This window comes from Pleuronectes platessa, chromosome 2, assembly GCF_947347685.1.
Source record: "Pleuronectes platessa chromosome 2, fPlePla1.1, whole genome shotgun sequence".
In the NCBI taxonomy this organism is placed as follows: domain Eukaryota; kingdom Metazoa; phylum Chordata; class Actinopteri; order Pleuronectiformes; family Pleuronectidae; genus Pleuronectes; species Pleuronectes platessa.
In genome coordinates, this window is record NC_070627.1 from 28533585 (window position 1) to 28554393 (window position 20809).

Here is a 20809-nt window from a genome sequence, read left to right on the forward strand (position 1 = left end):
GCAATGACAAAGCCCTTCTCATCAATGTCACCCTATCTCGCTAGCCGGGCCTCTTTCTCCGAGGGCCCTCCACAAACAGCTGCCTCAGCCCCACAGAAGGATTGGAAATGATACGGGAGCGCAGGTATGCATGAATGAAGGAGCAAGGGAACACAGAAATGAGAGCTGCGGACAGTGTTAAATTAGAAGAGTTGAATTATGAAGAGGAAGGGAAAGAGGAAATTGCTTCAGTTCTCCGATAAAGCGTGATATAAGGAGGGGAAAGTTAAGTTAGAGCTAAGTGAGAAAGAAAAACAGCATATACACAGAATGTGAAGAACAAAACACAACAGGTTGTGCTAAGATCAGAGCAGAGTGAGCTCCAGGTTCTGAACGTACATTTCCAAACTGTAAATTACCATTTCAAAAGGTTTCCCTGAAGGGAGTTTATTTTTCTGTTCATGGCGCAGACTTAATGGCCTCAACTTTTTATAGTTTGTTATGATAGCTGACTCTAAAACACAACAATAACCTTGGGCCTAAAGTGTGGTACATGCAGACACAGGGATGGGGAACACATTGGCAAATTCAATCCAATTTATCTGTATAGCCAACATTCGCGCATCACAATTTGTCTCTAGGGCTTAACAAGGTGCCACATCCTCTGCCCTTAACCCTCAACAAGAGTGAGGAAATACAAAAACAAAAAAAACTATAAACAGGGGGAAAACATCTTAAACCTCATGTCACATGTGAGGGATCCCTCTCCCAGGACGGAAAGAAGTGCAATAAATGCTTAGCATAATGGAAAGGTGTATCAATGTTTAAGAAAATGTCTGATTGAGATGAAGGGAGCAGCGATGTCAATTGAAATGGTGGAGTTATTGCCAGTAATGGTAGAATATGTGAGTAGGCATATTGTATATCAACCAGTCATAGTCCATGATCAGCCGCCACCACCATCACGATCCACCACCACTATCAGGATCCACCATATATTTCCGAATATGCCCACATAAGTAAGCGGTTTCCCCACTCTCGTACATTTCTTTTCGACAAATAATTTAGAGACTTTTTAACCATCAGTAATATCCTAACAAAGAGCAACACTTTGACTAAAGAAGGTCCTGTATACTTTAGCCTAAATTCGATAATATATTCAACCATAAAGTTGCAGCTACTAATGGTAAATCATGTTCAGTTCAAAGTTCGACGTAGAAAATCCATGCAGGCATTATGTATGTCAATAATGTTTTTGTGTTTCTCAGTCCAGTTCAGGCTAAGGAGGCAGACTGTGCTCGGGTAAACCATCAGCATCACGTGTACTCTGGCTTCAACATTGACCTTAGGCAAACACACCAGCTTCATTCATGAGGGAACAATTGTAGAGCACACATGCACACCGTGAGCGGCATGTGGTGGAGGTACACAGCAGCGCACCATGATGAGTTAATAATTCACACTCTTAACGAGTACTTCACTTGCAGCTTCAAAGGGATTTCAACACAAACTATTTAACATTCTACAGCACTGCATGTATCTGGGTCTCCATTTACATATCTGAATAATGAACTGGCTACACTGTCTAATGAAATCCTCTGGGAATCCTGAAGGAGTGCTATTGCTTATCTTGTTATCCAAGAAAATGTTTGTCTGTAAAAATTTGCTAAATCAGTGCACGGACATGCCATAGAATATGTTATGCCAACAGAAGAGCTTGAAACTACCAATTTGATGCATTACAACATCTTCAAATCATTTTCCAGCCACACTTTCAGTGTACAGGAAATATACACAGTAGAGGCCTGAGGCTATATTTAATGTGTGCTATCGAGAGGTGTCCCAAAGTGTGGTGGTAGTATGTAGTAGGAGCGGTATCAGTTTCTGTGCTCATCTATTATCCCTCCGCTCAGGGTTTGTACCAGCAGTACATTGTCACTAATCTTGGTGCGTCAGCTGTCCTACCAAAAAAAAAAAAAAAGTTAAACAGCTAGAACACTTTGATGAGGTTACTGACTTAATGCTTAGTGACATAATTAAATTGTGAATTTAATCTGGCAATGGTAGTGGAATAGACCTGGACCCCCGACGGGCATGGCAAGCATTCACATATCAATCCTGACCTTCCAAACAATTTGTTATTTGATCCCTTAATTGGCAATCATCTTGTTCAAGAGACCAGATAAAAATAAAAAAAGACTGGTAAAATACTGTGGCAAAAAGGTTGTCATATGGTTGAAAAGAAAATCAAATACATTTGACATACAACCCTGAGTAAAGTCAAATATATGAATAGCCATTATAAATGTGACACTTGAACGTGGGGTACTAAAGGTTCCCATCAATGAGAACAGCAAATCTCCATAATCGCTCATAAGCTTCACACTTTCCAAAAGTCTCCCTTTGAAGGCCATTAAGGTGTAGTACAAAAAGTACCAGAAGTAGAGGAGTGAAGAATAGAAAGAATCTATGCAACAAAATATCTGAGTCTGAGCACAAGCAGAGCTAATCTAAGCACAAGAAGGGGCTATTTGAGTGTGAGTGCAGGATTTTGAGTGAGAGCAAAATGCCAACGTGAGATCGAGTACTTCTGCTAAAAAACTGAAACACCATGTTTTTTTAATAAAGATGGGGGAAAAAACAATAGGCGACGTCATGACTGACGGTTGAAACTGACTTGTGAATGGTCAGACAATTGTATCAGTTGCACCTCGATACCACAGCTCCTCTCAATGATCACTACAGTGCCAACTCTGGCGACAAATGGCGTCACTAACACAATACACTAGAGCCTTTGTTCTGAGCCGATTGTACAGCATGCAGACACTTTATCAACACCCAAGCTGATGATCTAGTGCCATAACCCTCCTGTCATGGTTTATCAAACCCTCAGTCTGTCCTTGATGTCACAGCCAACGCTGAGTATCACAAATCATGAGTGATCCCTAATTTCACAGCCTTACTTTGGTGGATGTTGTTAGAGTTGAATTAGTTGGCTTTTAAAACATTTGTTTATCTGAGAGCTGTGTGATGATTGAAGACTTTAACACCACATGCCCCCTGCAGTCCCTCCACAGCTGCCACACATACACACACTAAACAAGGCCGGCCTACACCCACTCCTTCACCTTTTGACATTTGGCACCTTGACTACAACAGAATTTGTGAGGTGAATCTTGTTTATTGGAGAAGTACTTTAACACCTCTGTGGTCACAAGTCCTCTCCGTGAAACGTCTGCTGATAATTAGTTTAGTGAAATTATTAGTTTATGCAAGTAATCAGTTCATGTACTGTTGAAATATCTATAGAAATTGAATCATGACTACCTTTTAACTTTCCTCTTAAGTTTGCTGACTTCACTGATACAACAAAACAGAGGAAAAAATAAGTAACTGACCCTGAAATTCATGTGAGTAATGATCAATTTCCTTGAAATGCTTTTTCTGCAGGTTATCTAAACATAAATGACAGATACAAGAAATATCCTAACCTGAAAAAGTTTATTTTTATCCCATTCACATAACAGCAGGCCAAGCCTTTTAAGGTCAAATGAGCAAACCGTAATGATGGCATTTATTCACAGTGTCAAAGGTCAATCTACAAGTCCAGACAGTTCGGGTCCTGGTGTCTGACTTTATCCAGGCACAAGTACAAGCACATGCTGGCTACTATTCAACTAATAACAAACAATCATTCACTTCGGGGTGGCAATGAAAACATTAAGTCTCAGCAACTCCACTTAAACGTTCTTTATACTTGCATTCACTTGTAATCTGACATGAACCACAACTTTAACTTGAAGAGAACATTTGTAAACCTGTTACAAAGCTCCAAAAGGACCTCTGCTTTTCCCTTTCCACTGCTTTAATGTACGTTTCGTTGGTCTTACATGTTTTCTTCAATGTTGGGAATATAAATAATTAAGAGAAAACCTGAAAAGCAAATTCCATTAATATGTGCAGACGATCATGTGAGTGAATCCAAATAAATGAGCAATCATCATCATCAGGAGGGGATATTCAATCTCATTTCCTGGATTATACTAAGCCATCAATTATGTTATGAGGCAATGGGAGCAGATGGCCATGGGTGAAGACGGCACAACAGTGAGGTGTGGTCAAGATTTCCACACACACTCTGTCATTAAAAATATTTAACAAGTTACTGGGGTAATAGAAGTGGCATTAAGACCCTTGTTTGACCTCTAACCTCGTGGAGCTCCCTAATCAGTCTGTGTGACTCTCTTCTGGTGACTTACCATTGCTCATACTAACTATCTGATATGCGGTGATGCAGCTGAACAAATAAGACATTTGAATGTGCTGACACCATCATCACATAGTTTCGGTCCTCGGCTGCTGTTTCTGACTCATATTGCACAGTAATGTTCCATGAACAGAACATCCACTAAAAAGACCAATTACTGGTTATTTAGTATAGAAAAGTAGAAATACAGCCTGGAAATAATTGCACGACATTTTTCTGGGTTCTTGGGTTTTACTGGTAAATTTGGCGCACAAGTGATACGGAAATATAAACTTAAATACATTTAAGACACATTTTTAATACTGATGGATTCTTAAGAGAATAACGATTCACCCATTAAGCAAACCTTGCTGGGGGTTACAACGAATAATAGAAAAAGTCGAAAATATATTGTTTTTGCCAATGATACAAAGTAAAGAAATAAAGCGGAACGATACAAATACATGCGAGTCCCACTGACACGGTGCACCAGAGAGATGAGTTAACTTTGAACTGCTTTCGGATTTGTTTGTGAAAGTTAAGCAACACTGCGGCTTCTGAGAGGGCCACTCTTGAAAAAAGTTTATTTAAATACCACTTAATGGTTGGAAATAGTTATTAGTGTGGAGCCCTGGAGCGGCGACGCCTGGGGGATGTGTTCAGGCACAAGTGAGCAAACTCCAGACCCTGAGCCACTGGTGGGGGCTAACTCTGCGTTAGCTAAAGTGGCTAATATCAACCTGCGCATCAACACTTTCTAATAAAACACAAGTCAGAGTGAAAACACCGTGGAAGTGGGTGAGGGTTGAACACTCGCACAACATGTGCTGGGAGTGAAGACCAGCAGCAGAGGCGGAGGGACTGAGGGGAAACAAGTGGGGACAAGTACTTTAAAGTGGGATAAGCGGAGGACCGCATAGCCCGCAGTGCCACTCACCTTACCCGGTTTACGACTCCTCAGTCAGGCGAAGAAAACGCTGCTCCTCGGTCCAAGCGCAGCAAGCCGGGTTTCACTGGTTTCATTCAGCGCCTGCACTTAGTCCCGACTCCGGCGACAATATAACGTTATTCCTGGAGGTCAGGGGATCACACATTCCTCTGTCGCTCAGCACAAACTTGAGAATGTTCCTCTGGGGCATCAAACTGTCAGTGGTGCACCCTCCGCACTGCCTGGTGGAAATCCAGCAGGGTAGTTATCCGGTCAGTAACGAGGAGGTTTGGTTAGTGTCCTCCGCCCGGCTCCGCTCGGCTCCTCTCTCAGCAGAAGCAGGAGGTGTCGGTGTCTCCACATGTGGCCGCTCACTGGCTCATTGCTGCGTTCACTGACCCTTCACAGGCGGAACACAATGCTGCCTTCAAGCGCTGCTCGGACTTTATACCACTATGCATGTGTGGCGGCAGTTTGTGAAATAAAACCAAAGAGCAAAGCCTGCAGAGAACATAAATATATACATATAGCAAGAAAATCTTTAAACCTAACACATTTTGCCAGACCTCCACAACAGCATATATATGTTTATAACCGAAAAAGTGATGCATTCTATATCGTAAAGCAAAATGTAGGTACCAACTGTTACCACTGGGATTCAGTTTCCATCCAGTTCAGTTTATTTAGTGTAGCGCTAAATCGTAACATAGATTATCTCATAACCTTATAAAATGATACAGAAACAAAACAGTTCCCACAACGAGCAGCACTTTGCACTGGGAAGATAAATAAACTCATTCAATGGAAGAAACCTCTAGCTGAATCTAAACTAGAATCTGCTGTGACCGGTTGTGGTGAGCGGGGATAACTGGGAATAAGAGGAGAGGAGAGGAGGAAAAGTGTTTTTAGATGTTATTAAAATGAATTGTGGCTGTTCAGTTGTGCAGGTCTGGATCGTGCTGCTCTGGATTTAGAGAGAGGGATGATGCTCGTTGTATGCTCATTTATAAATGTATTTCTATGTAATGCAATACAATGCTACACACTGTGCACTTATGACTGTTCAAAAACTGCAGTGGTTCTTGTGTTCAACAAACTACAACAGCCGTATCTCAGTGAAAGATTTCCGTTACATGATGCACGAAATTATAGCGGGACTTTTCTCTGCATACACACATAGAGGAGAAAAAAATCAAAGAGCAAAGTATATGACCTTAAACAGCAGCAAGTGAATAATGTATGCAGAGAGAGCTGGACTCTCAATTGGATCGGATAGACTATTAAAGATCACAGACTGTTACAGTAAGTATTCACTGAAACCGTGTCCTCTTAAATCCTGCATTTCTCCCAGTACATTAAGCTGGCATTACCACTGTATAAAATGAGTGGTGAATGAGAGACCCCTTCTGGCCAAGTGGAGACATGCACTTTGTACATCTGCTGACTTCACAGACTGTTCGATTCTAAAGCATTAAAGTTTCAATTGAAGGAGCAAACTCTATGATCGAAAAATTGATTACTTTAAGATTTTATTCATCTTAGAAACTAATGTTGGAGGAGCACAGTCCATACTTTAGAGTTTTCAAACCCTACATACTGCAACCATATTAATATTACATATCGCATTTTGGGTTATTTTAATGACATAAGAATAATAAGTCCCTTATAAGTCCCACAATGGGGGCATTTGCAGTGTTACAGCAGTCAAGAAGGCATCAGCAACTAATAGGTAACATGTAATACTTCAGTATTAGGAATATAATATAATATATAGAAATATAGAAAAATATCAATGTAATTAAACTAGTATATACAGTGTAAAGACAGGAAGAAATAGATGCAGTTTGAGAATATTTACAGAATGTATGGATTCTACATGAACCGTTGATATTGCACAGACAGATGAATATAGCACAGTAAAGATATTGTACAGTTGAGACTACATTTTTTTTAAGTGCAGTCCAATGGTGGTAAAAGTAGTTTGTATGTTTCTTATACAGCTGTGTCATTTAGAAAGTAAATTATGTATTCCACAACATTTTTGCACAAATGCAGAATTCAGTCATTTAGAGCACTTTAATTAGTATTCTATTTATATATTTTCAAGTGTAACACTTAAGTTGCTGTTGCATGTTCCCTTGTTAAGCAGTTAATCTGTGTCTACCTGCCATTGTTTCACATTGTACAGGTATGATTGTAAGTAGTGTCCCTAGAGTTATGTACTGTTACTGACAGAATAAGAATAAAACCCAGTTTTTAAAGAGAAGTTGTAGCCCACTTACCCACAATCCAGAGGACCTGGAGCAAGCTACCAACCAAGATAAGAGGTTTACAATGCTACACTGTATGCAGACTGCAGTCACCTAATACATAAGTTAATAGACAGCGATTTCGTTGCTATTTTAAAGTGAGCAGCAGTCTTTAACTATAATTTAGCGTGAAATAAGCATCCATAAAGAATTAAGCTAGTATGACTGGAACTGATGGAACTGAAGCTCTGTGTACTTCCTGTGCTCAGTGATGTTGTTCAGGGCCCAGATTTTTTGCACGTTTCCATTTACAGGGAACATGTCCTGTTCTGAGACATCAGCTGCATTTCAATGGAGGCCACACACAGATCACAAAAGCTGCTGCACACAACTGTTATCTTTAAAGAAGCTCTGTCTTTTGGAAGAGTGAGGCATTCGATTGAGACAAATTTATGTTTTGCAAAAAATGTCTGAATTTGTTTATTATCTGAGAAAACAACTTCAAGAATAAAGAAAATCCTGCTGCTTTATTATTTATTCATTGTTAACTCAGTTAAGTATAGCTGTTGTTGGAAAGAAAACTTTCGTTGGAATTCTGAGACTAAAGTAATTATTTTGGAGAAGCAAAACAAAACCTTTTTTTCACAAGTGAATGCATCAAGGCTCTGTGCTCCCCCTCTCTCTCTGTTCCCTCTCCTAACAAGAGGGGACTAAGATAGAGGGGGAGAGAGGCCTTTTAACTCCCCCATTAATTCTCCTGTAGGACAGAAGCTAGATAAGCTTCACCCACTTCAAACACCTACACCTACCCCCCTCCCAGTTCAAAGACAACACCACAATGGTTATTTTGGCTATCACAATATACTCCTTATACATTGATACATATCAGTATATACTGCAATCAACATTTAAAGCTATTTTGAGTTGTGATTAAGAAAAGACATGAATTATTTGTTTAATACTTCATCTTTTCCCCAAATTTTACATACACATCATATTCAGAAGTTTATTCAAGACAGAGCACCAGACTGAAATTGAGTCAAGTAGAACTATAGCTGCCTTTCTTGTGGTGTGTTGGAACATGATTCTACTAAAAGCACCTTCAATGCTCCTTGGCAATGATGTACTAAACTCCACGGGAGGGGACAGGAGTCTGAAGATCCAACAGTTAATAAGGGGCTGGAGAGCTATGTCTAACACATTGCCCCAAAATCTGTTATTAATGCTTGGATGGTAAATGGTTTTGTATTTATATAGCGCTTTTCTAGTCTTGATGACCACTCAAAGCTCTTTACAGTACAATTCTACATTCACCCATACATTCATACAGTGCATCTATTAGCAGCACTTTGTGGTTCTATGAGGGCTAATTTGGGGTTCAGTATCTTGCCAAAGGAGACTTCGGCATGCAGATGGGGTAGACTGGGGATTGAACTGCCGACCTTCAGGTTGGAGGATGATCGCTCTACCCCTCAGCCACAGCCACCCACACAGGTTGGGGTCAGGTCACTGTGATGGCCATATGATTCATGCTCATCGAATTATTCAATGAGCTGTTATGTCTAGTACTGATCTGTCTGTCTCACTTGTTATGTCTCTACAATCATTTATTATGGTTAATATCTATGTGATTCACACTAAATTAAGCCAGCAGTTTTTATAATAGCCTACCTGTTCTACATACCTTACCTGCTGGTCTTTTATAACCCATTTAAAAAAGGAAAAATACCGTGTTTGAAAAACCTTTGACCGGAAAGGGGGGAATTATGCCACAGCACCAGTTTATTATTTTTTGATTCAGTTCAGTTCAGTTTAATCAACAGTGTTTAGAGATAAATCACAACATACATTACATCAATGCACTTTACAAAGTACAATATGACTGTAACCTTTCATGTAGAGAAGTTAGACGGTTCCTACAATAAACAACCACTTGATGACAGTGGAGACAAAAAATGTTTTTACATAAAGTAATCAGCCTTAACCAGTTGGGTTGGGAGGAAAGAAGTGGGGGAGGGTAGAGTAAGAGGAGAAGATAGGATGACGCATAACACCTGTATATACTCTTGTATTTAAGCCTTGTCTGACTGGTTGTTATTATGTCAATAATTACAGCATACAATGATAAAAGTCCAGATGCTCAGTACATGATGGGAGTTCCCCCAGCAGTCTTGGTCTATAGCAGCATATGGTCCAGGACTCATCTGAATCCAGCCCTAACTGCAATCTTTATCAAAAAGGTACATTTTAATAATAAAGATTGTGCTGGCGGGAGATGGCTGTCTTTTGAGACTTGTTATATGTGTGAATCGAAGAACAGATTCTGGTCAAATATACCTCCAAGGTTCCTCAAAGTAATTATTGATAAAGGTAATACCGTCCATAGACACTATCTGATCAGTTAATGTTTCTCTGAGGTGTTTATGGCCAAGACTGACTTCAGTCTTGTATGAATTTAGAAGTTACAAAAATTACAGCGCATCTAGGCCTTAATATATAAAAGACATTCCACGAGTTTAAGTTATTACATTCACCTGGCTAAATAGATAAGTTCAATTGTGAGTCTCCTGCATAACAATAGACATGTACAGTGCCTTGCATAAGTATTCACCCCCCTTGGCCTTTTTCCCATTATGTACTGTTACTAACTGGAATTCAAATAGACTTAAATAAACCTTTTCCCGTTTGATCAACAAAACATGCATAGTACTTTGGAGGTGCAAAATAAATTTTATTGTGACACCAACAATAATGAGAACAAAAAAGTTGACATCTGTTGGGTGCATAAGTATTCACCCCCCTGTGTCAATACTTGGTAGAACCCCCTTTCGCTGCAATTACAGCTGCAAGTCTTTTGGGGTATGTCTCTACCAGCTTTGCACATCTAGAGATGGAAAGGTTTGTCCATTCTTCTTGGCAAAAAAGATGAAGCTCAGTCAGATTGGATGGAGACCGTCTGTGAACCGCAATCTTCAAGTCTTGCCATAGATTCTCTATTGGATTGAGGTCTGGGCTTTGACTGGGCCATTTTAAGACATTAACATTCTTTAATCCAAACCATTCCTTTGTAGCTCTGGCTGTATGTTTAGGGTCATTGTCCTGCTGGAAGATGAACCTCCGCCCCAGTCTCAAGTCTTTTGCAGACTGCATCAGATTTTCTTCAAGGATTTCCCTGTATTTGGCTCCATCCATCTTTCCCTCTATTCTGACCAGTTTCCCTGTACCTGCTGAAGAGAAGCATCCCCACAGCATGATGCTACCACCACCATGTTTCACTGTTGGGATGGTGTGCTCAGGGTGATGGGCAGTGTTGGGTTTTCGCCACACATAGCGTTTTGCATTGAGGCCAAAAAGTTCAATTTTGGTCTCATCTGACCAGAGCACCTTCTTCCACATGTTTGCTGTGTCTCCCACATGGCTTCTGGCAAACTCCAAACGGGATTTTTTATGGATCCCTTTCAACAATGGCTTTCTTCTTGCCACTCTTCCATAAAGGCCAGATTTGTGGAGTAGACGACTAATAGTTGTCCTGTGGACAGATTCTCCCACCTCAGCTGTGGATCTCTGCAACTCCTCCAGAGTAACCATGGGCCTCCTGGTTGCTTCTCTGATTAATTTTGTCCTTGTCCGACTCTTCAGTTTGGGTGGACGGCCTCCTCTTGGTAGGTTTGCGGTTGTGCCATATTCTTTCCATTTTCTTATGATGGATTTTATGGTGCTCAGAGAGATGTTCAAAGCTCTGGATATTTTTTTATAACCTAACCCTGCTTCATATTTCTCCACAACTTTATCCCTGACCTGTTTGGTGAGCTCCTTGGTCTTCATGATGCTGTTTGTTCAGTAATGATCTCCAACAAACTCTGAGTCCGTCACAGAACAGGTGTATTTTTACTGAGATTAAATTGCAGACAGGTGGACCCTATTTACTAATTATGTGACTTGCAAATGTGACTTGTGAATGCAATTGGTCGCACCAGATCTTTGTTAGGGGTTTCACAGTAAAGGGGGTGAATACATATGCACTCAACACTTTTCAGATTTTTATTTGTAAATAATTGTGAAATCCATGTAATATTTCCCCCCACTTCCAAATGATGCACTATTTTGTGTTGGTCCATTACATAAACTCACGATGAAATAAATTTTAATCTGTGGTTATACCATGACAAAATGTAGAAAAGTCCAAAGGGGGTGAATACTTATGCAAGGCACTGTATATGGTGCTTTATGATAATTTTGGCTAGTGTAAGCATATTTAAGGTGAAAACTATCAGTCCAAGCATAGAACCTTGTGGAACCCCATGCATATTTATTGTGTGCATGAAATAGTCATTGTTAACATGAAAAAACTGGAATATATCTGATAAGTATGATCCAAATCAACCTGTTCGATGTTTGCTTAAATCCCAATAACATGTTCTAGTCTCTGTGATAAAAACTGAGATCCAGCGGAACGACAAGTCCATCGTCTGAGGCCATGTGAAGATTGTTGGTAACTTTCACCTAAGCCTTAGGGTTCTCTAAATCATGGCTGAAAATTCTCAAACAAATTCACATGATTCTTTTCAACAACTTTTCAAGGAATTTAGAAAATAAAGGGGATGTTTGGCATAGGTCAACAGCTGGCTCTAAAGCATATGAACCAAGAATACAAGACAGAAAATACTGGTGAATGCAATAGAATGGCAACAAATTAAAAGTTGTAAGAACTCCAACTTAAATCCACTATGTGCATACTTCTGACATGCTAAAAACATAGTATATGCGTGGAGTATTTTTGAAGCTGTTACCATCACACCCAGGAATTCTAGTGGCACCCCTCAGTTCTCTGTGGTGCTGTTTGTGTGTATGTTTCAGAGCACAAGCCTGAATTCATAGCAGGGTGACAAAGAACTGAGATGGAAAGTGGAAAAGCAGAGTGTGAATGAGCATGCCTGTCTGTCAGCAGCAACACACTGCATTCATGTCCCTGTGAGAAACACTGAACCATTCATCTCCAGAGTTCACACACACACACACACACACACACACACACACACACACACACACACACACACACACACTGCTCTTGGTTATTCTGAGAGCCAACTTGTCTTCAGAGGGGAGCTGGGAAGGCTGGCTGAATAAGGGAATGGATGGTTGGGGGGAGGTGCAGGACTACTTTCCTATGTTTATTATCATATGGCGAAACACAGACGGACCCTTCAGTCTCTGCTCAAATGTGATAGGATTAAAACATCAACTATACTTAAAAAAACTTTCGGTTTTCTTCCATCACTGTAGGTTCATGGAGGAACAAGCAAGGTGCTGATTAAATTCATTTTTGAAGCATAGCATTTTATTCCACAGCTGAATGATTCAAGAATCCTAGAAACAGACAAGGGACTGAGACAAGAATATTGCTAAAGTGCAGTGGACGTTATTACTCAATTCAGTGTCAGCTGTACAGATGGTTTATTCATTTATCTAATTGTGTATTTCAGTAACTCTTGTAGAGTGTATAAATGACATGTGAAGTCCGTAACATGGAAACTGCCATTGCTAGACACTTGATAAGCAAACACACATCAGTCAGCAGCTTCCATATTGATGAATTCATAGGAAATCTATGGTAACAGCTTTACTAACTATTTAATTGCAAAGGATTTTAATTAAAATGTGACTGATGTGATGTATGATATGTAGCTTTTCTTGAACAAGTGGTCAGAACAAAATCAACGTCCATAATGAAGAAAGTCAAACCATCTTTAGTGGGGAGTGATAAATAATCAATTCAATCGATGAAAACATAATTGTTATTATTAATTATTTATACTGTGTTTATGCATGGTGTCTGTGAAATATGGGCCATATAATTAAAAGAATACAGCCTTTGAGGGGAACCTCTGTGCTTACTGTGAATAAATCAAGTGCTGAGCCATTGAATTTAACTGAACTCGGCTGATTGGCTTTTAGACATCCTGCAAACTATTAGAGGCCCACCCTATTTGATGATTTGTCAGCAGGGTATCTCCTACAAACATGTAATGAAATTGGGTGATAAGTTCACCCAGGGGCCAATGATGAAATAAACTGTATTTTGGTGAGATTCCAAATCCAACATTGCCCCCTAGTGGCTTTTGTAGAACATATAACTCATAATCGTGTTATTGATCAAGACAGGTTATCTAATGAGACAGCTTCTTACAGACTATTTTTAATGTTTCATATAAAACATTGTGATCAATCAAAGTCCATCCAGCTTTTCATGTAGTAGCAACTTAAAATAAATAAATGAAGTTTTGTCTCTTCACATAAGTTGACTGTTTTTAATATGTAGTTTCACATCAGAGATTCTGAATTCGAATTAACTACATTATAAATAACTGCTTATTTAAGCAGACTCCAAGGTCCATATTGTGTATGCGGGGCCTGGGTAGAAGAGAACATCGTGACGTCAAGGAAATAGCTGGATGGATCAAACGACCCAAATGTAGACCATGAAGGAGAAGGCATATACTGTTTCCAGGGTTGGACAAAGGAACTGTTTAACAAATTTCAAACAGTTTACAAGGATACTTAACGGAATTGAACTTAAACCTGTGATTTGTTCAGATTCCACCATGGTAATCTAAACCAGGAAAAACTCCTCCAGTAACCTAGATTACATTACATACCAAGTACACTCGAAGAAAGACGGGCTCTTCACAAGTGCCCTAGGGAACCTTTTGTCGCTCAAGAACCTTTTTATTCTTCTGTTTATGGATCGTTGGGGAACTGAGTTCAAACAAGAGTTCTTCAAAACACACCTAACTCCACTTTTGGTTCTAACTAGAACCTCTTTTTTCAGAGTGTACAGTAGTTGTCAGAGAATATGTGGTTGTTGTGAAACTGGCTAAAAAAGCTCTAAACCAAAAAGATAACAACTTTTTAGAATTTAGTTTTAGGAGATCAGAAGAAAGATAATAGTTTATTCATCACAGAATAATCACACCAGTGCACAAAATCTGGGTTTGCAATATTTAAAAATCAAAAAAAAAATTGCCAGGCTGAGAAGCAAATGTTGCTGCAATATACTCCATAGACAAGACAGTTTCAGATGGGTTGTAGGAAGTAAATGAGTGACTGAGAAAGACTGAATGACAAAGTGCCAGGTATTAGAAGAAGACAAAAAGTTCAAACAATCTAACACACGATTGTCTAGTTCTTATTGTAGAAATATTGAGAAGAAAATAAATAATCTGTTAACCAAAATTATTTATCTGTCTTTAAACATAATTAAATACATTAAAAAAATCCTGGCTCAGCAATGTTTGGTTGAAATCACTTTAATAGTTTTTGCATATCACAAACCAGAACAACTTGTTTACCAGCTCTGTCTCTACAATTATTTGATTTTTTTTCTCTACACAAATGTCCATATTTGATACACTACCCAATACTCAGTATATTAAAACAATCACTGTATTCAGATTCTTTGAAACGGGGGAAGCCCTACTATTATATAGATATTTCACGGCAATATAATGTAGTTACTCCCCAGACAGAGGATGAATCAGATTCAATTTATATTTTATTTATTAGAAAAAAAATAACCTATGCATTTTTATTTGGAATTGTCTCACTTCAGATTTTTGTGTTAGTTCTTATTTTTTTTGTATATTTAGATTCAGTTTGCTCAGTCATGTATTGTTCAAAATTAGAGGGTAGGTGGCGGTAGCACCGCTCACGTTGGTTTTTGGACCGCTATGCAAATCGAAGAAGACATACTCGAACGCGTAGATGAAGAACATGCGCATGAGTGAAAAAAGACGTCACACGCGCGCTTCCGTAAAGTAATGACAAAGATGGCGGCCGCCGCCGGATCAGGTAAGAATACTTCATCACAGTTGAGGTAGGAGCTTTTCTTCCATAGTTCTGAAGAATGAGCTTTTCTTAAATGTCACGTTAGCTGCTCGCTGGTTTTATAATGTACACGAGAGCAGCTGTAGTGCGGCTGTGTCTGGAGCAGGAACACAAAGTGCTGCCAATAATGACGGCAGCTAGCTGAGGCTGTGGCTGAAGCTGGCCCACAGTGGACTATCTGCGGCAGCCTCCGTGGACCAGTGTGTAGCCTCCCCGCCAGAGAAACACGGTGCAGGGACCGAGGCCGCACCAGAGGTCATGTTCCTCCGCTGTGTTGTGCTCAGCCGCCACCAGCTCGACGAGTGGAGGAGCTGACTGCCGAGGGGACGTTAGCTGTCCGGTGGAGCCCAGGCTCTCCGGAGGAAATGCTCCTGTTTAGCTCGGCAGTCTGTGTTTTTATCAACACACTGTTTGACAATACAAACAGATTCGTTCTGCGTATTTAACATCTTCCGCTTTATGTTTTACATCTAAATGCTCAGTAGTTGAAACTTCCTAATCAGCCAGCAACGTAGTTCCTCGCCCTTGTTAGCCCAAAGCTAACGGTATCGCTTTAAGCTTGGTCGATCAGGTCATTAAACATGCTGTCAAAAAGGAAGAGCTTGTGTGTTTGGCCATCAATGTAAAACGTTGTGTTTTGTCACAACTGTCATTGTGTGAAAATGTATTGAGCCTTGTAAATTAATTGTTATTTTGTCGCTCATATTTGTTGACCAGCTGCTGTTTTCAGCCTTGAAGAACAAACGGATCTCCACATCCCATCCACACATTAATGTCAACAATTTGAATAAACTGAACAACTATGAATAATAATAACCTACTCTGTCAACTCAAGTACTATCTTGTATTTATTTTTGTAGAGTATATTAACTTTCTTATCATTTAATTTGTATATATATTATAATGTTTTAAATCTACAACAATAAATGCATTCCATCCTATTTTTAAAAGATTGGTAAATTATTCTTTGACACTGGGAAATTCACTGACAAATATTATATGAAAATAAAAATAATACAGCCTTATCATTCCAGTGCTGTTTTATTAATACCTTACTTTAGCTTGGCCTGGCAAGCATATTGTTCAGGGACATTTCCTCTGTGCGCAATCAGATATAAGTAATTTAACCATCCTCTTGTGTTTCTTTGTGTGTGTCTGCCTGTGTGAAGGCGTCGCAGTTCCTCGCAGTTTCCGTCTGCTGGAGGAACTGGAGGAAGGTCAGAAGGGAGGTGGAGATGGCACAGTGAGCTGGGGCCTTGTGGATGATGCCGACATGTCGCTGACTTACTGGGATGGCATGATCATTGGCCCTCCCAAGGTGAGCCACCCTAGTTCTTAGAGTAAGTGTTATTATAATCCATAATGCTGCTAATCTCCAGTTGGACAGAGAGCATGCAGCTTTGCATTATATTGAAGAACCGGAACAAATGAAGGGTTTTCGCTATCTGTATTTCATGACTTATGCACAGTGCCTAAACTTAATAGTCTTTTCTATTCTGGGGAGAAACAATCCCACAAATAAGAAAATATTTGTTTAAACCAAAGTTAGGTCAAAATAATTGGGTTGACTTTCAGGACAACGCAAGTGTTCATCAATTACAACAGATAACAAATACCACTGTAATTATTATCTTTTACAGAGTGGTGCATCATGGTTATTTTTAATCATAGTGTTCCTAGGCGTCCTGACTTTTTCAGTGTTAATCAGACGTCAAAGTCTTTGGTTAGTCCAGCATAGCCTGCAGGAGTCTCTTTATGCTGCTCCAACATGTTCTGCTGCCACAGAGGAAGTTAACTCATGACGAGTTAAAACAAGTTCTCTGCTGACGACTTTACTGAAGAAATCAAACAGAGAGAAAATCGGTCAAACGGCCAACTAGCAAAAACTGTAGTGTCCATTTGTCGCCTTTGAAACAAAGACAGAAGGGACCATGAAAAATAGGAAATGTTGGATGCTCCCCAAATGCTGCAGTATGGGGTTTGTCCTCAATGAATAAAGCTCTCTCTATTTCAAACAGTGTAGGAAGGTGTGTGTTACCACGTTCTAGTGAATCACTGCATTGCCAACAGTATATCAAACAGAGGCTAAGTGTATTAAGCTGTGTGGGTGTGCTGCCCTCACTGTAAAATAAACCAGGGCAAGGAAATCCTCGCCTAGTTGCAGGTGTGTCGCTGAATCACTGTCCACTTACGACCTGTACTGAGCTGTACTGTAGTCAACAGTTAACTATCAGGTAAAACGACTTCTTTCAAGTGGTGTGTGCTTAAAATGCCGCTTTCACTTAGGTTTAGCTTAAAATTAAGTAGCAGCTCTTTGTACTCACTCGTCATTGATAAAGAACATGAGGAGATGTAATCTTACTGCTACAGTTAAGTATTTGCAAATCAACAAGGTCAACATGATCTCTTATTGTGGTGTTGCTGTTAGTACAGCACAGGGCAAGTATGTCAACTGTGAATGCTATGAAAAATGTATCTGATACTTTGGTACAAGGTTAATGACAAAGTTCTGAATACTCAATGGCTAACCCTTTTTCTACAGTGCTGTGGGATCAAATGGCACGGTATCTACAAAGATACTGGAAATGTGATTTACATGGGCAGCATAACAACCTGTCATGTTTGCTAGTCTGTTGTCAAATGCAAAAGAAAGAAGGAGTTAAAGACAGGAATAACATGTGAAAAAAGAGTGTTCACATGATATTTTTTCAGGTGTAAGTATGGATGAGGTTTAGAACTGATATGGAGCCAAAACCCTTGTTTGGACAGAGATCCTTATAATCTGAAAACTAAAACGGATGTTGCCAAAGTTAATTATATCGGTGGAGAAGTGATAGGCACTACAAACCACAGGAGGTCCTGGACTAACCTGGCCCTCGTTTTCTGACTTGCAGACCGTCTATGAAAACAGGATATACTGTCTGAAAATAGAATGTGGATCCAGATACCCAGAGCATGCCCCTGTGGTCCGCTTTGTGAACAAGATCAACCTGACCGGTATAAACAGTTCCACTGGTGCGGTGAGTATCAGAGCTTCATCACATATATGTTCCATTTAATCAACACTTGGATCAGTGTAAGGGTTCTTTGATATTTTATGAATTGAATAAGACTTTTAAAGTACTCATTTACCCAAACAAAAACATAAATCTTCTGTTGCCTGTTTAATTAAACCCGACCTCTACCTTCAGTCTCAGTGAAAGAATTTACTTCCTGCTCACACCTGATATGAACATCAGATCTCATGTTCCTGCTTAACATGGAAATAAACACATTCATCATTTCTGTTTACAAAGATCAAATAATGTTTTTTACCTAGTATGACTTTACAGATGTGTCCAATTTCAATGTGTGTGTCAGTGTGTTCGCATAAGAGAGAGATAACCCTATTTTACACCAAAACAGAGTATACACAGTTTAAAAAAAATGCAGTGTGAGTGCTAAAAAGGGATTTTACTCCTCTCTAATTGCCAGTTGAATTACCAGTTGGCCTCTCAATTATTTCCCCCTGGTGTGTCATGTGTGATGTTAGGAATGCACAGAACACGTCAAGCTCTATGGCCTCGCTGTCTTGCCAAATTAGTGTGTTCGTATAGGAGGTTTCCATCAGAGCCGATAAAAACCTGTGTCTACTGCAGTCATTGAGTGAATAATGATTGAATCCATTCACATTGCTGACAAAAGCCAGATCATGGTGGATGTTATTGGGGGTTTTGACCAGTGGGAAAGAGCAGATTCAGAAGGAGTAAATCAATGAAAGTGCTGTGCGCTTTCTTTCGAAAGAAAAAAAACTGTATTTGGTGGTCAGTGTTGACCACCTAATTTAGCCGCAAACAAATCCATGTACGGGCATTGAGTAGTGTAAAAGTACTACAGTTTCATTATGAAAAGAAGGCGGCCTTTCAATGTGGCCAAGGACACAGCGAAAAGAGCAAAGACAAAGAACATGCATCACAGACCTGATGTTATCTGACAGATCGGATATTCACACCTGTACTTAGGCTTGTCCACTTGTGATCAGTTCACTCAGGACAGATATTAATACCATGTCTGAACAGGTCTTTGATCTTAAATTGAGTGCTGACACTACCTGTATTTTTAGGCGTTTCTGCTCACTATTTATTAAACTTTAATTTACCCAATTGTAATTAAAAAATAAGATAAATCTTGTCCAATCTAAGTATGTTACTTTAACATGAGCTTGCAAAGTGTTTTTTGGGGGAAGGGCAACATTAAATAACCCCACCCTCTCCTTCCTCGGCCACTTGTTCTCCCTGCAGGTGGAGACAAAATCGATGACTTTGCTGTCCAGGTGGAAGACCACCTACACTATCCGCATGGTGCTGCAGGAGCTGCGACAGCACATGATGATGAAAGAGAACAACAGGCTCTCGCAGCCGCCGGAGAGCCAGGTGTACAACAACTGAGGCTCCTTGTGCTCTCTCTTTCTCTCTCTCACACACACACACACACACTCACACTCACACACACACACACACTTGCATACACACGCAAAGAGACACACACAAAGAGAATCCTTAACATTTTACGCTGACTCATGTTACCCAAGACTCTCGACTCTGCTTTCTCCTCTGGAGCCTCTGATTGGACAGAGAGGGAGGTGCAGGTGAACCAGACCTCCTAACCCAGTGCCCAGTCATCCATGAAAACTCACGAAGCAGACCCAACATTATGAAACAAAAATACTGTACATGCATCTTAATATTGTTATTTTTTTATTACCTTTGTGTTCTACATACAGATTGTAAAATAACAATGAACAGATTTGGTGTATCAATTATGTGTGTGTGCACACTGGATTCTTCATGTCAACTGAGGACAGTAAGTGCTTGTTACATGGGGTATTGTGGTCAGGGATTTGAATCAACTCGCACAGCAAAACAAAAATACTACTATAATCCCGACTGAAATGTGGATGTTGATTGTAACAATAATTTGGATTATATTTTCACACAGCTGGCACCAACATATCTTCCAGTATGCTGAATCAAGATTTCCTTCACATAGTAAAAACAAAGATAATGACTCAAAACACCACAGTGCTTGGTCTTCCAGGCGACGCTATAGTCTCAAATCCCCCAGTTTCTGCAATCCCGACAATGTGAATTTCACATGCACTCGCCTTTCCTTAAGCGAGTGCATGTCTGGTACATGGGAATAAACTGCTACTATACATTCAGCTACGTATTTATCAAAAGGGCACTGCTGTCTCATCACTCATGCTCGCAGACTTGTCTTCAGTGTGCCATATGGTTCTTAGCTCTTTGTGATGGTGATTGATTATTAGCAGGGGGAGGGTGGTGGCGGGGGTTCCTTTTTTTGTTTTTTTTGTTTTAGTCTCTGGGCTGATCCATGTATACTTTAGGGAGTCACCTCTAATACAGTGTATGCCCACTGAACACAATGTATGGCTTTGGATGTTCGTTTTATAACAGGTTGAATCTAATCAGGGTGTTAATGACCTGTTGCATGGTTTTATTTGAATTAAACATTATTACTTTT

At 39.8% G+C, this 20809-nt stretch overlaps 2 protein-coding genes across 4 annotated transcripts in view; one reads left to right on the forward strand and one right to left on the reverse strand.

Moving 5' to 3' along the window:
- Positions 1-5551, reverse strand: part of plxnb1b (plexin b1b) — a 98934-nt gene extending 93383 nt beyond the window's left edge. The window contains exon 1 of one of the 2 annotated variants that reach the window (XM_053429750.1): positions 5168-5551. The gene's annotated coding sequence lies outside the window, so the exon portion shown is untranslated. Of the gene's footprint in view, positions 1-5162 lie in introns of both variants that reach the window. The other variant, XM_053429742.1, reaches the window with a different exon arrangement.
- Positions 5552-15150: 9599 nt separating this feature from the next.
- Positions 15151-20809, forward strand: LOC128447594 (ubiquitin-conjugating enzyme E2 variant 1). 2 transcript variants are annotated; one of them, XM_053429786.1, is made up of 4 exons: positions 15151-15250; positions 16456-16604; positions 18181-18306; positions 19567-20809. In XM_053429786.1, exons 1-4 carry the CDS (start codon positions 15220-15222, stop codon positions 19711-19713), a joined length of 453 nt encoding a protein of 150 aa, XP_053285761.1. In that variant the 5' UTR covers positions 15151-15219; the 3' UTR covers positions 19714-20809. The 2 variants fall into 2 exon arrangements, with proteins under 2 accessions (XP_053285761.1, XP_053285771.1); XM_053429796.1 differs by having other exon boundaries at positions 15220-15275.

Bases quoted from the DNA above. Each gene is read 5' to 3' on its own strand.
- LOC128447594 (XM_053429786.1), top strand. From the start codon at position 15,220: ATGACAAAGATGGCGGCCGCCGCCGGATCAG. The intron at 15,251-16,455 runs GTAAGAATACTT...GCCTGTGTGAAG, and splicing joins GGCGGCCGCCGCCGGATCAG to GCGTCGCAGTTCCTCGCAGT. The intron at 18,307-19,566 runs GTGAGTATCAGA...TTCTCCCTGCAG, and splicing joins TAAACAGTTCCACTGGTGCG to GTGGAGACAAAATCGATGAC.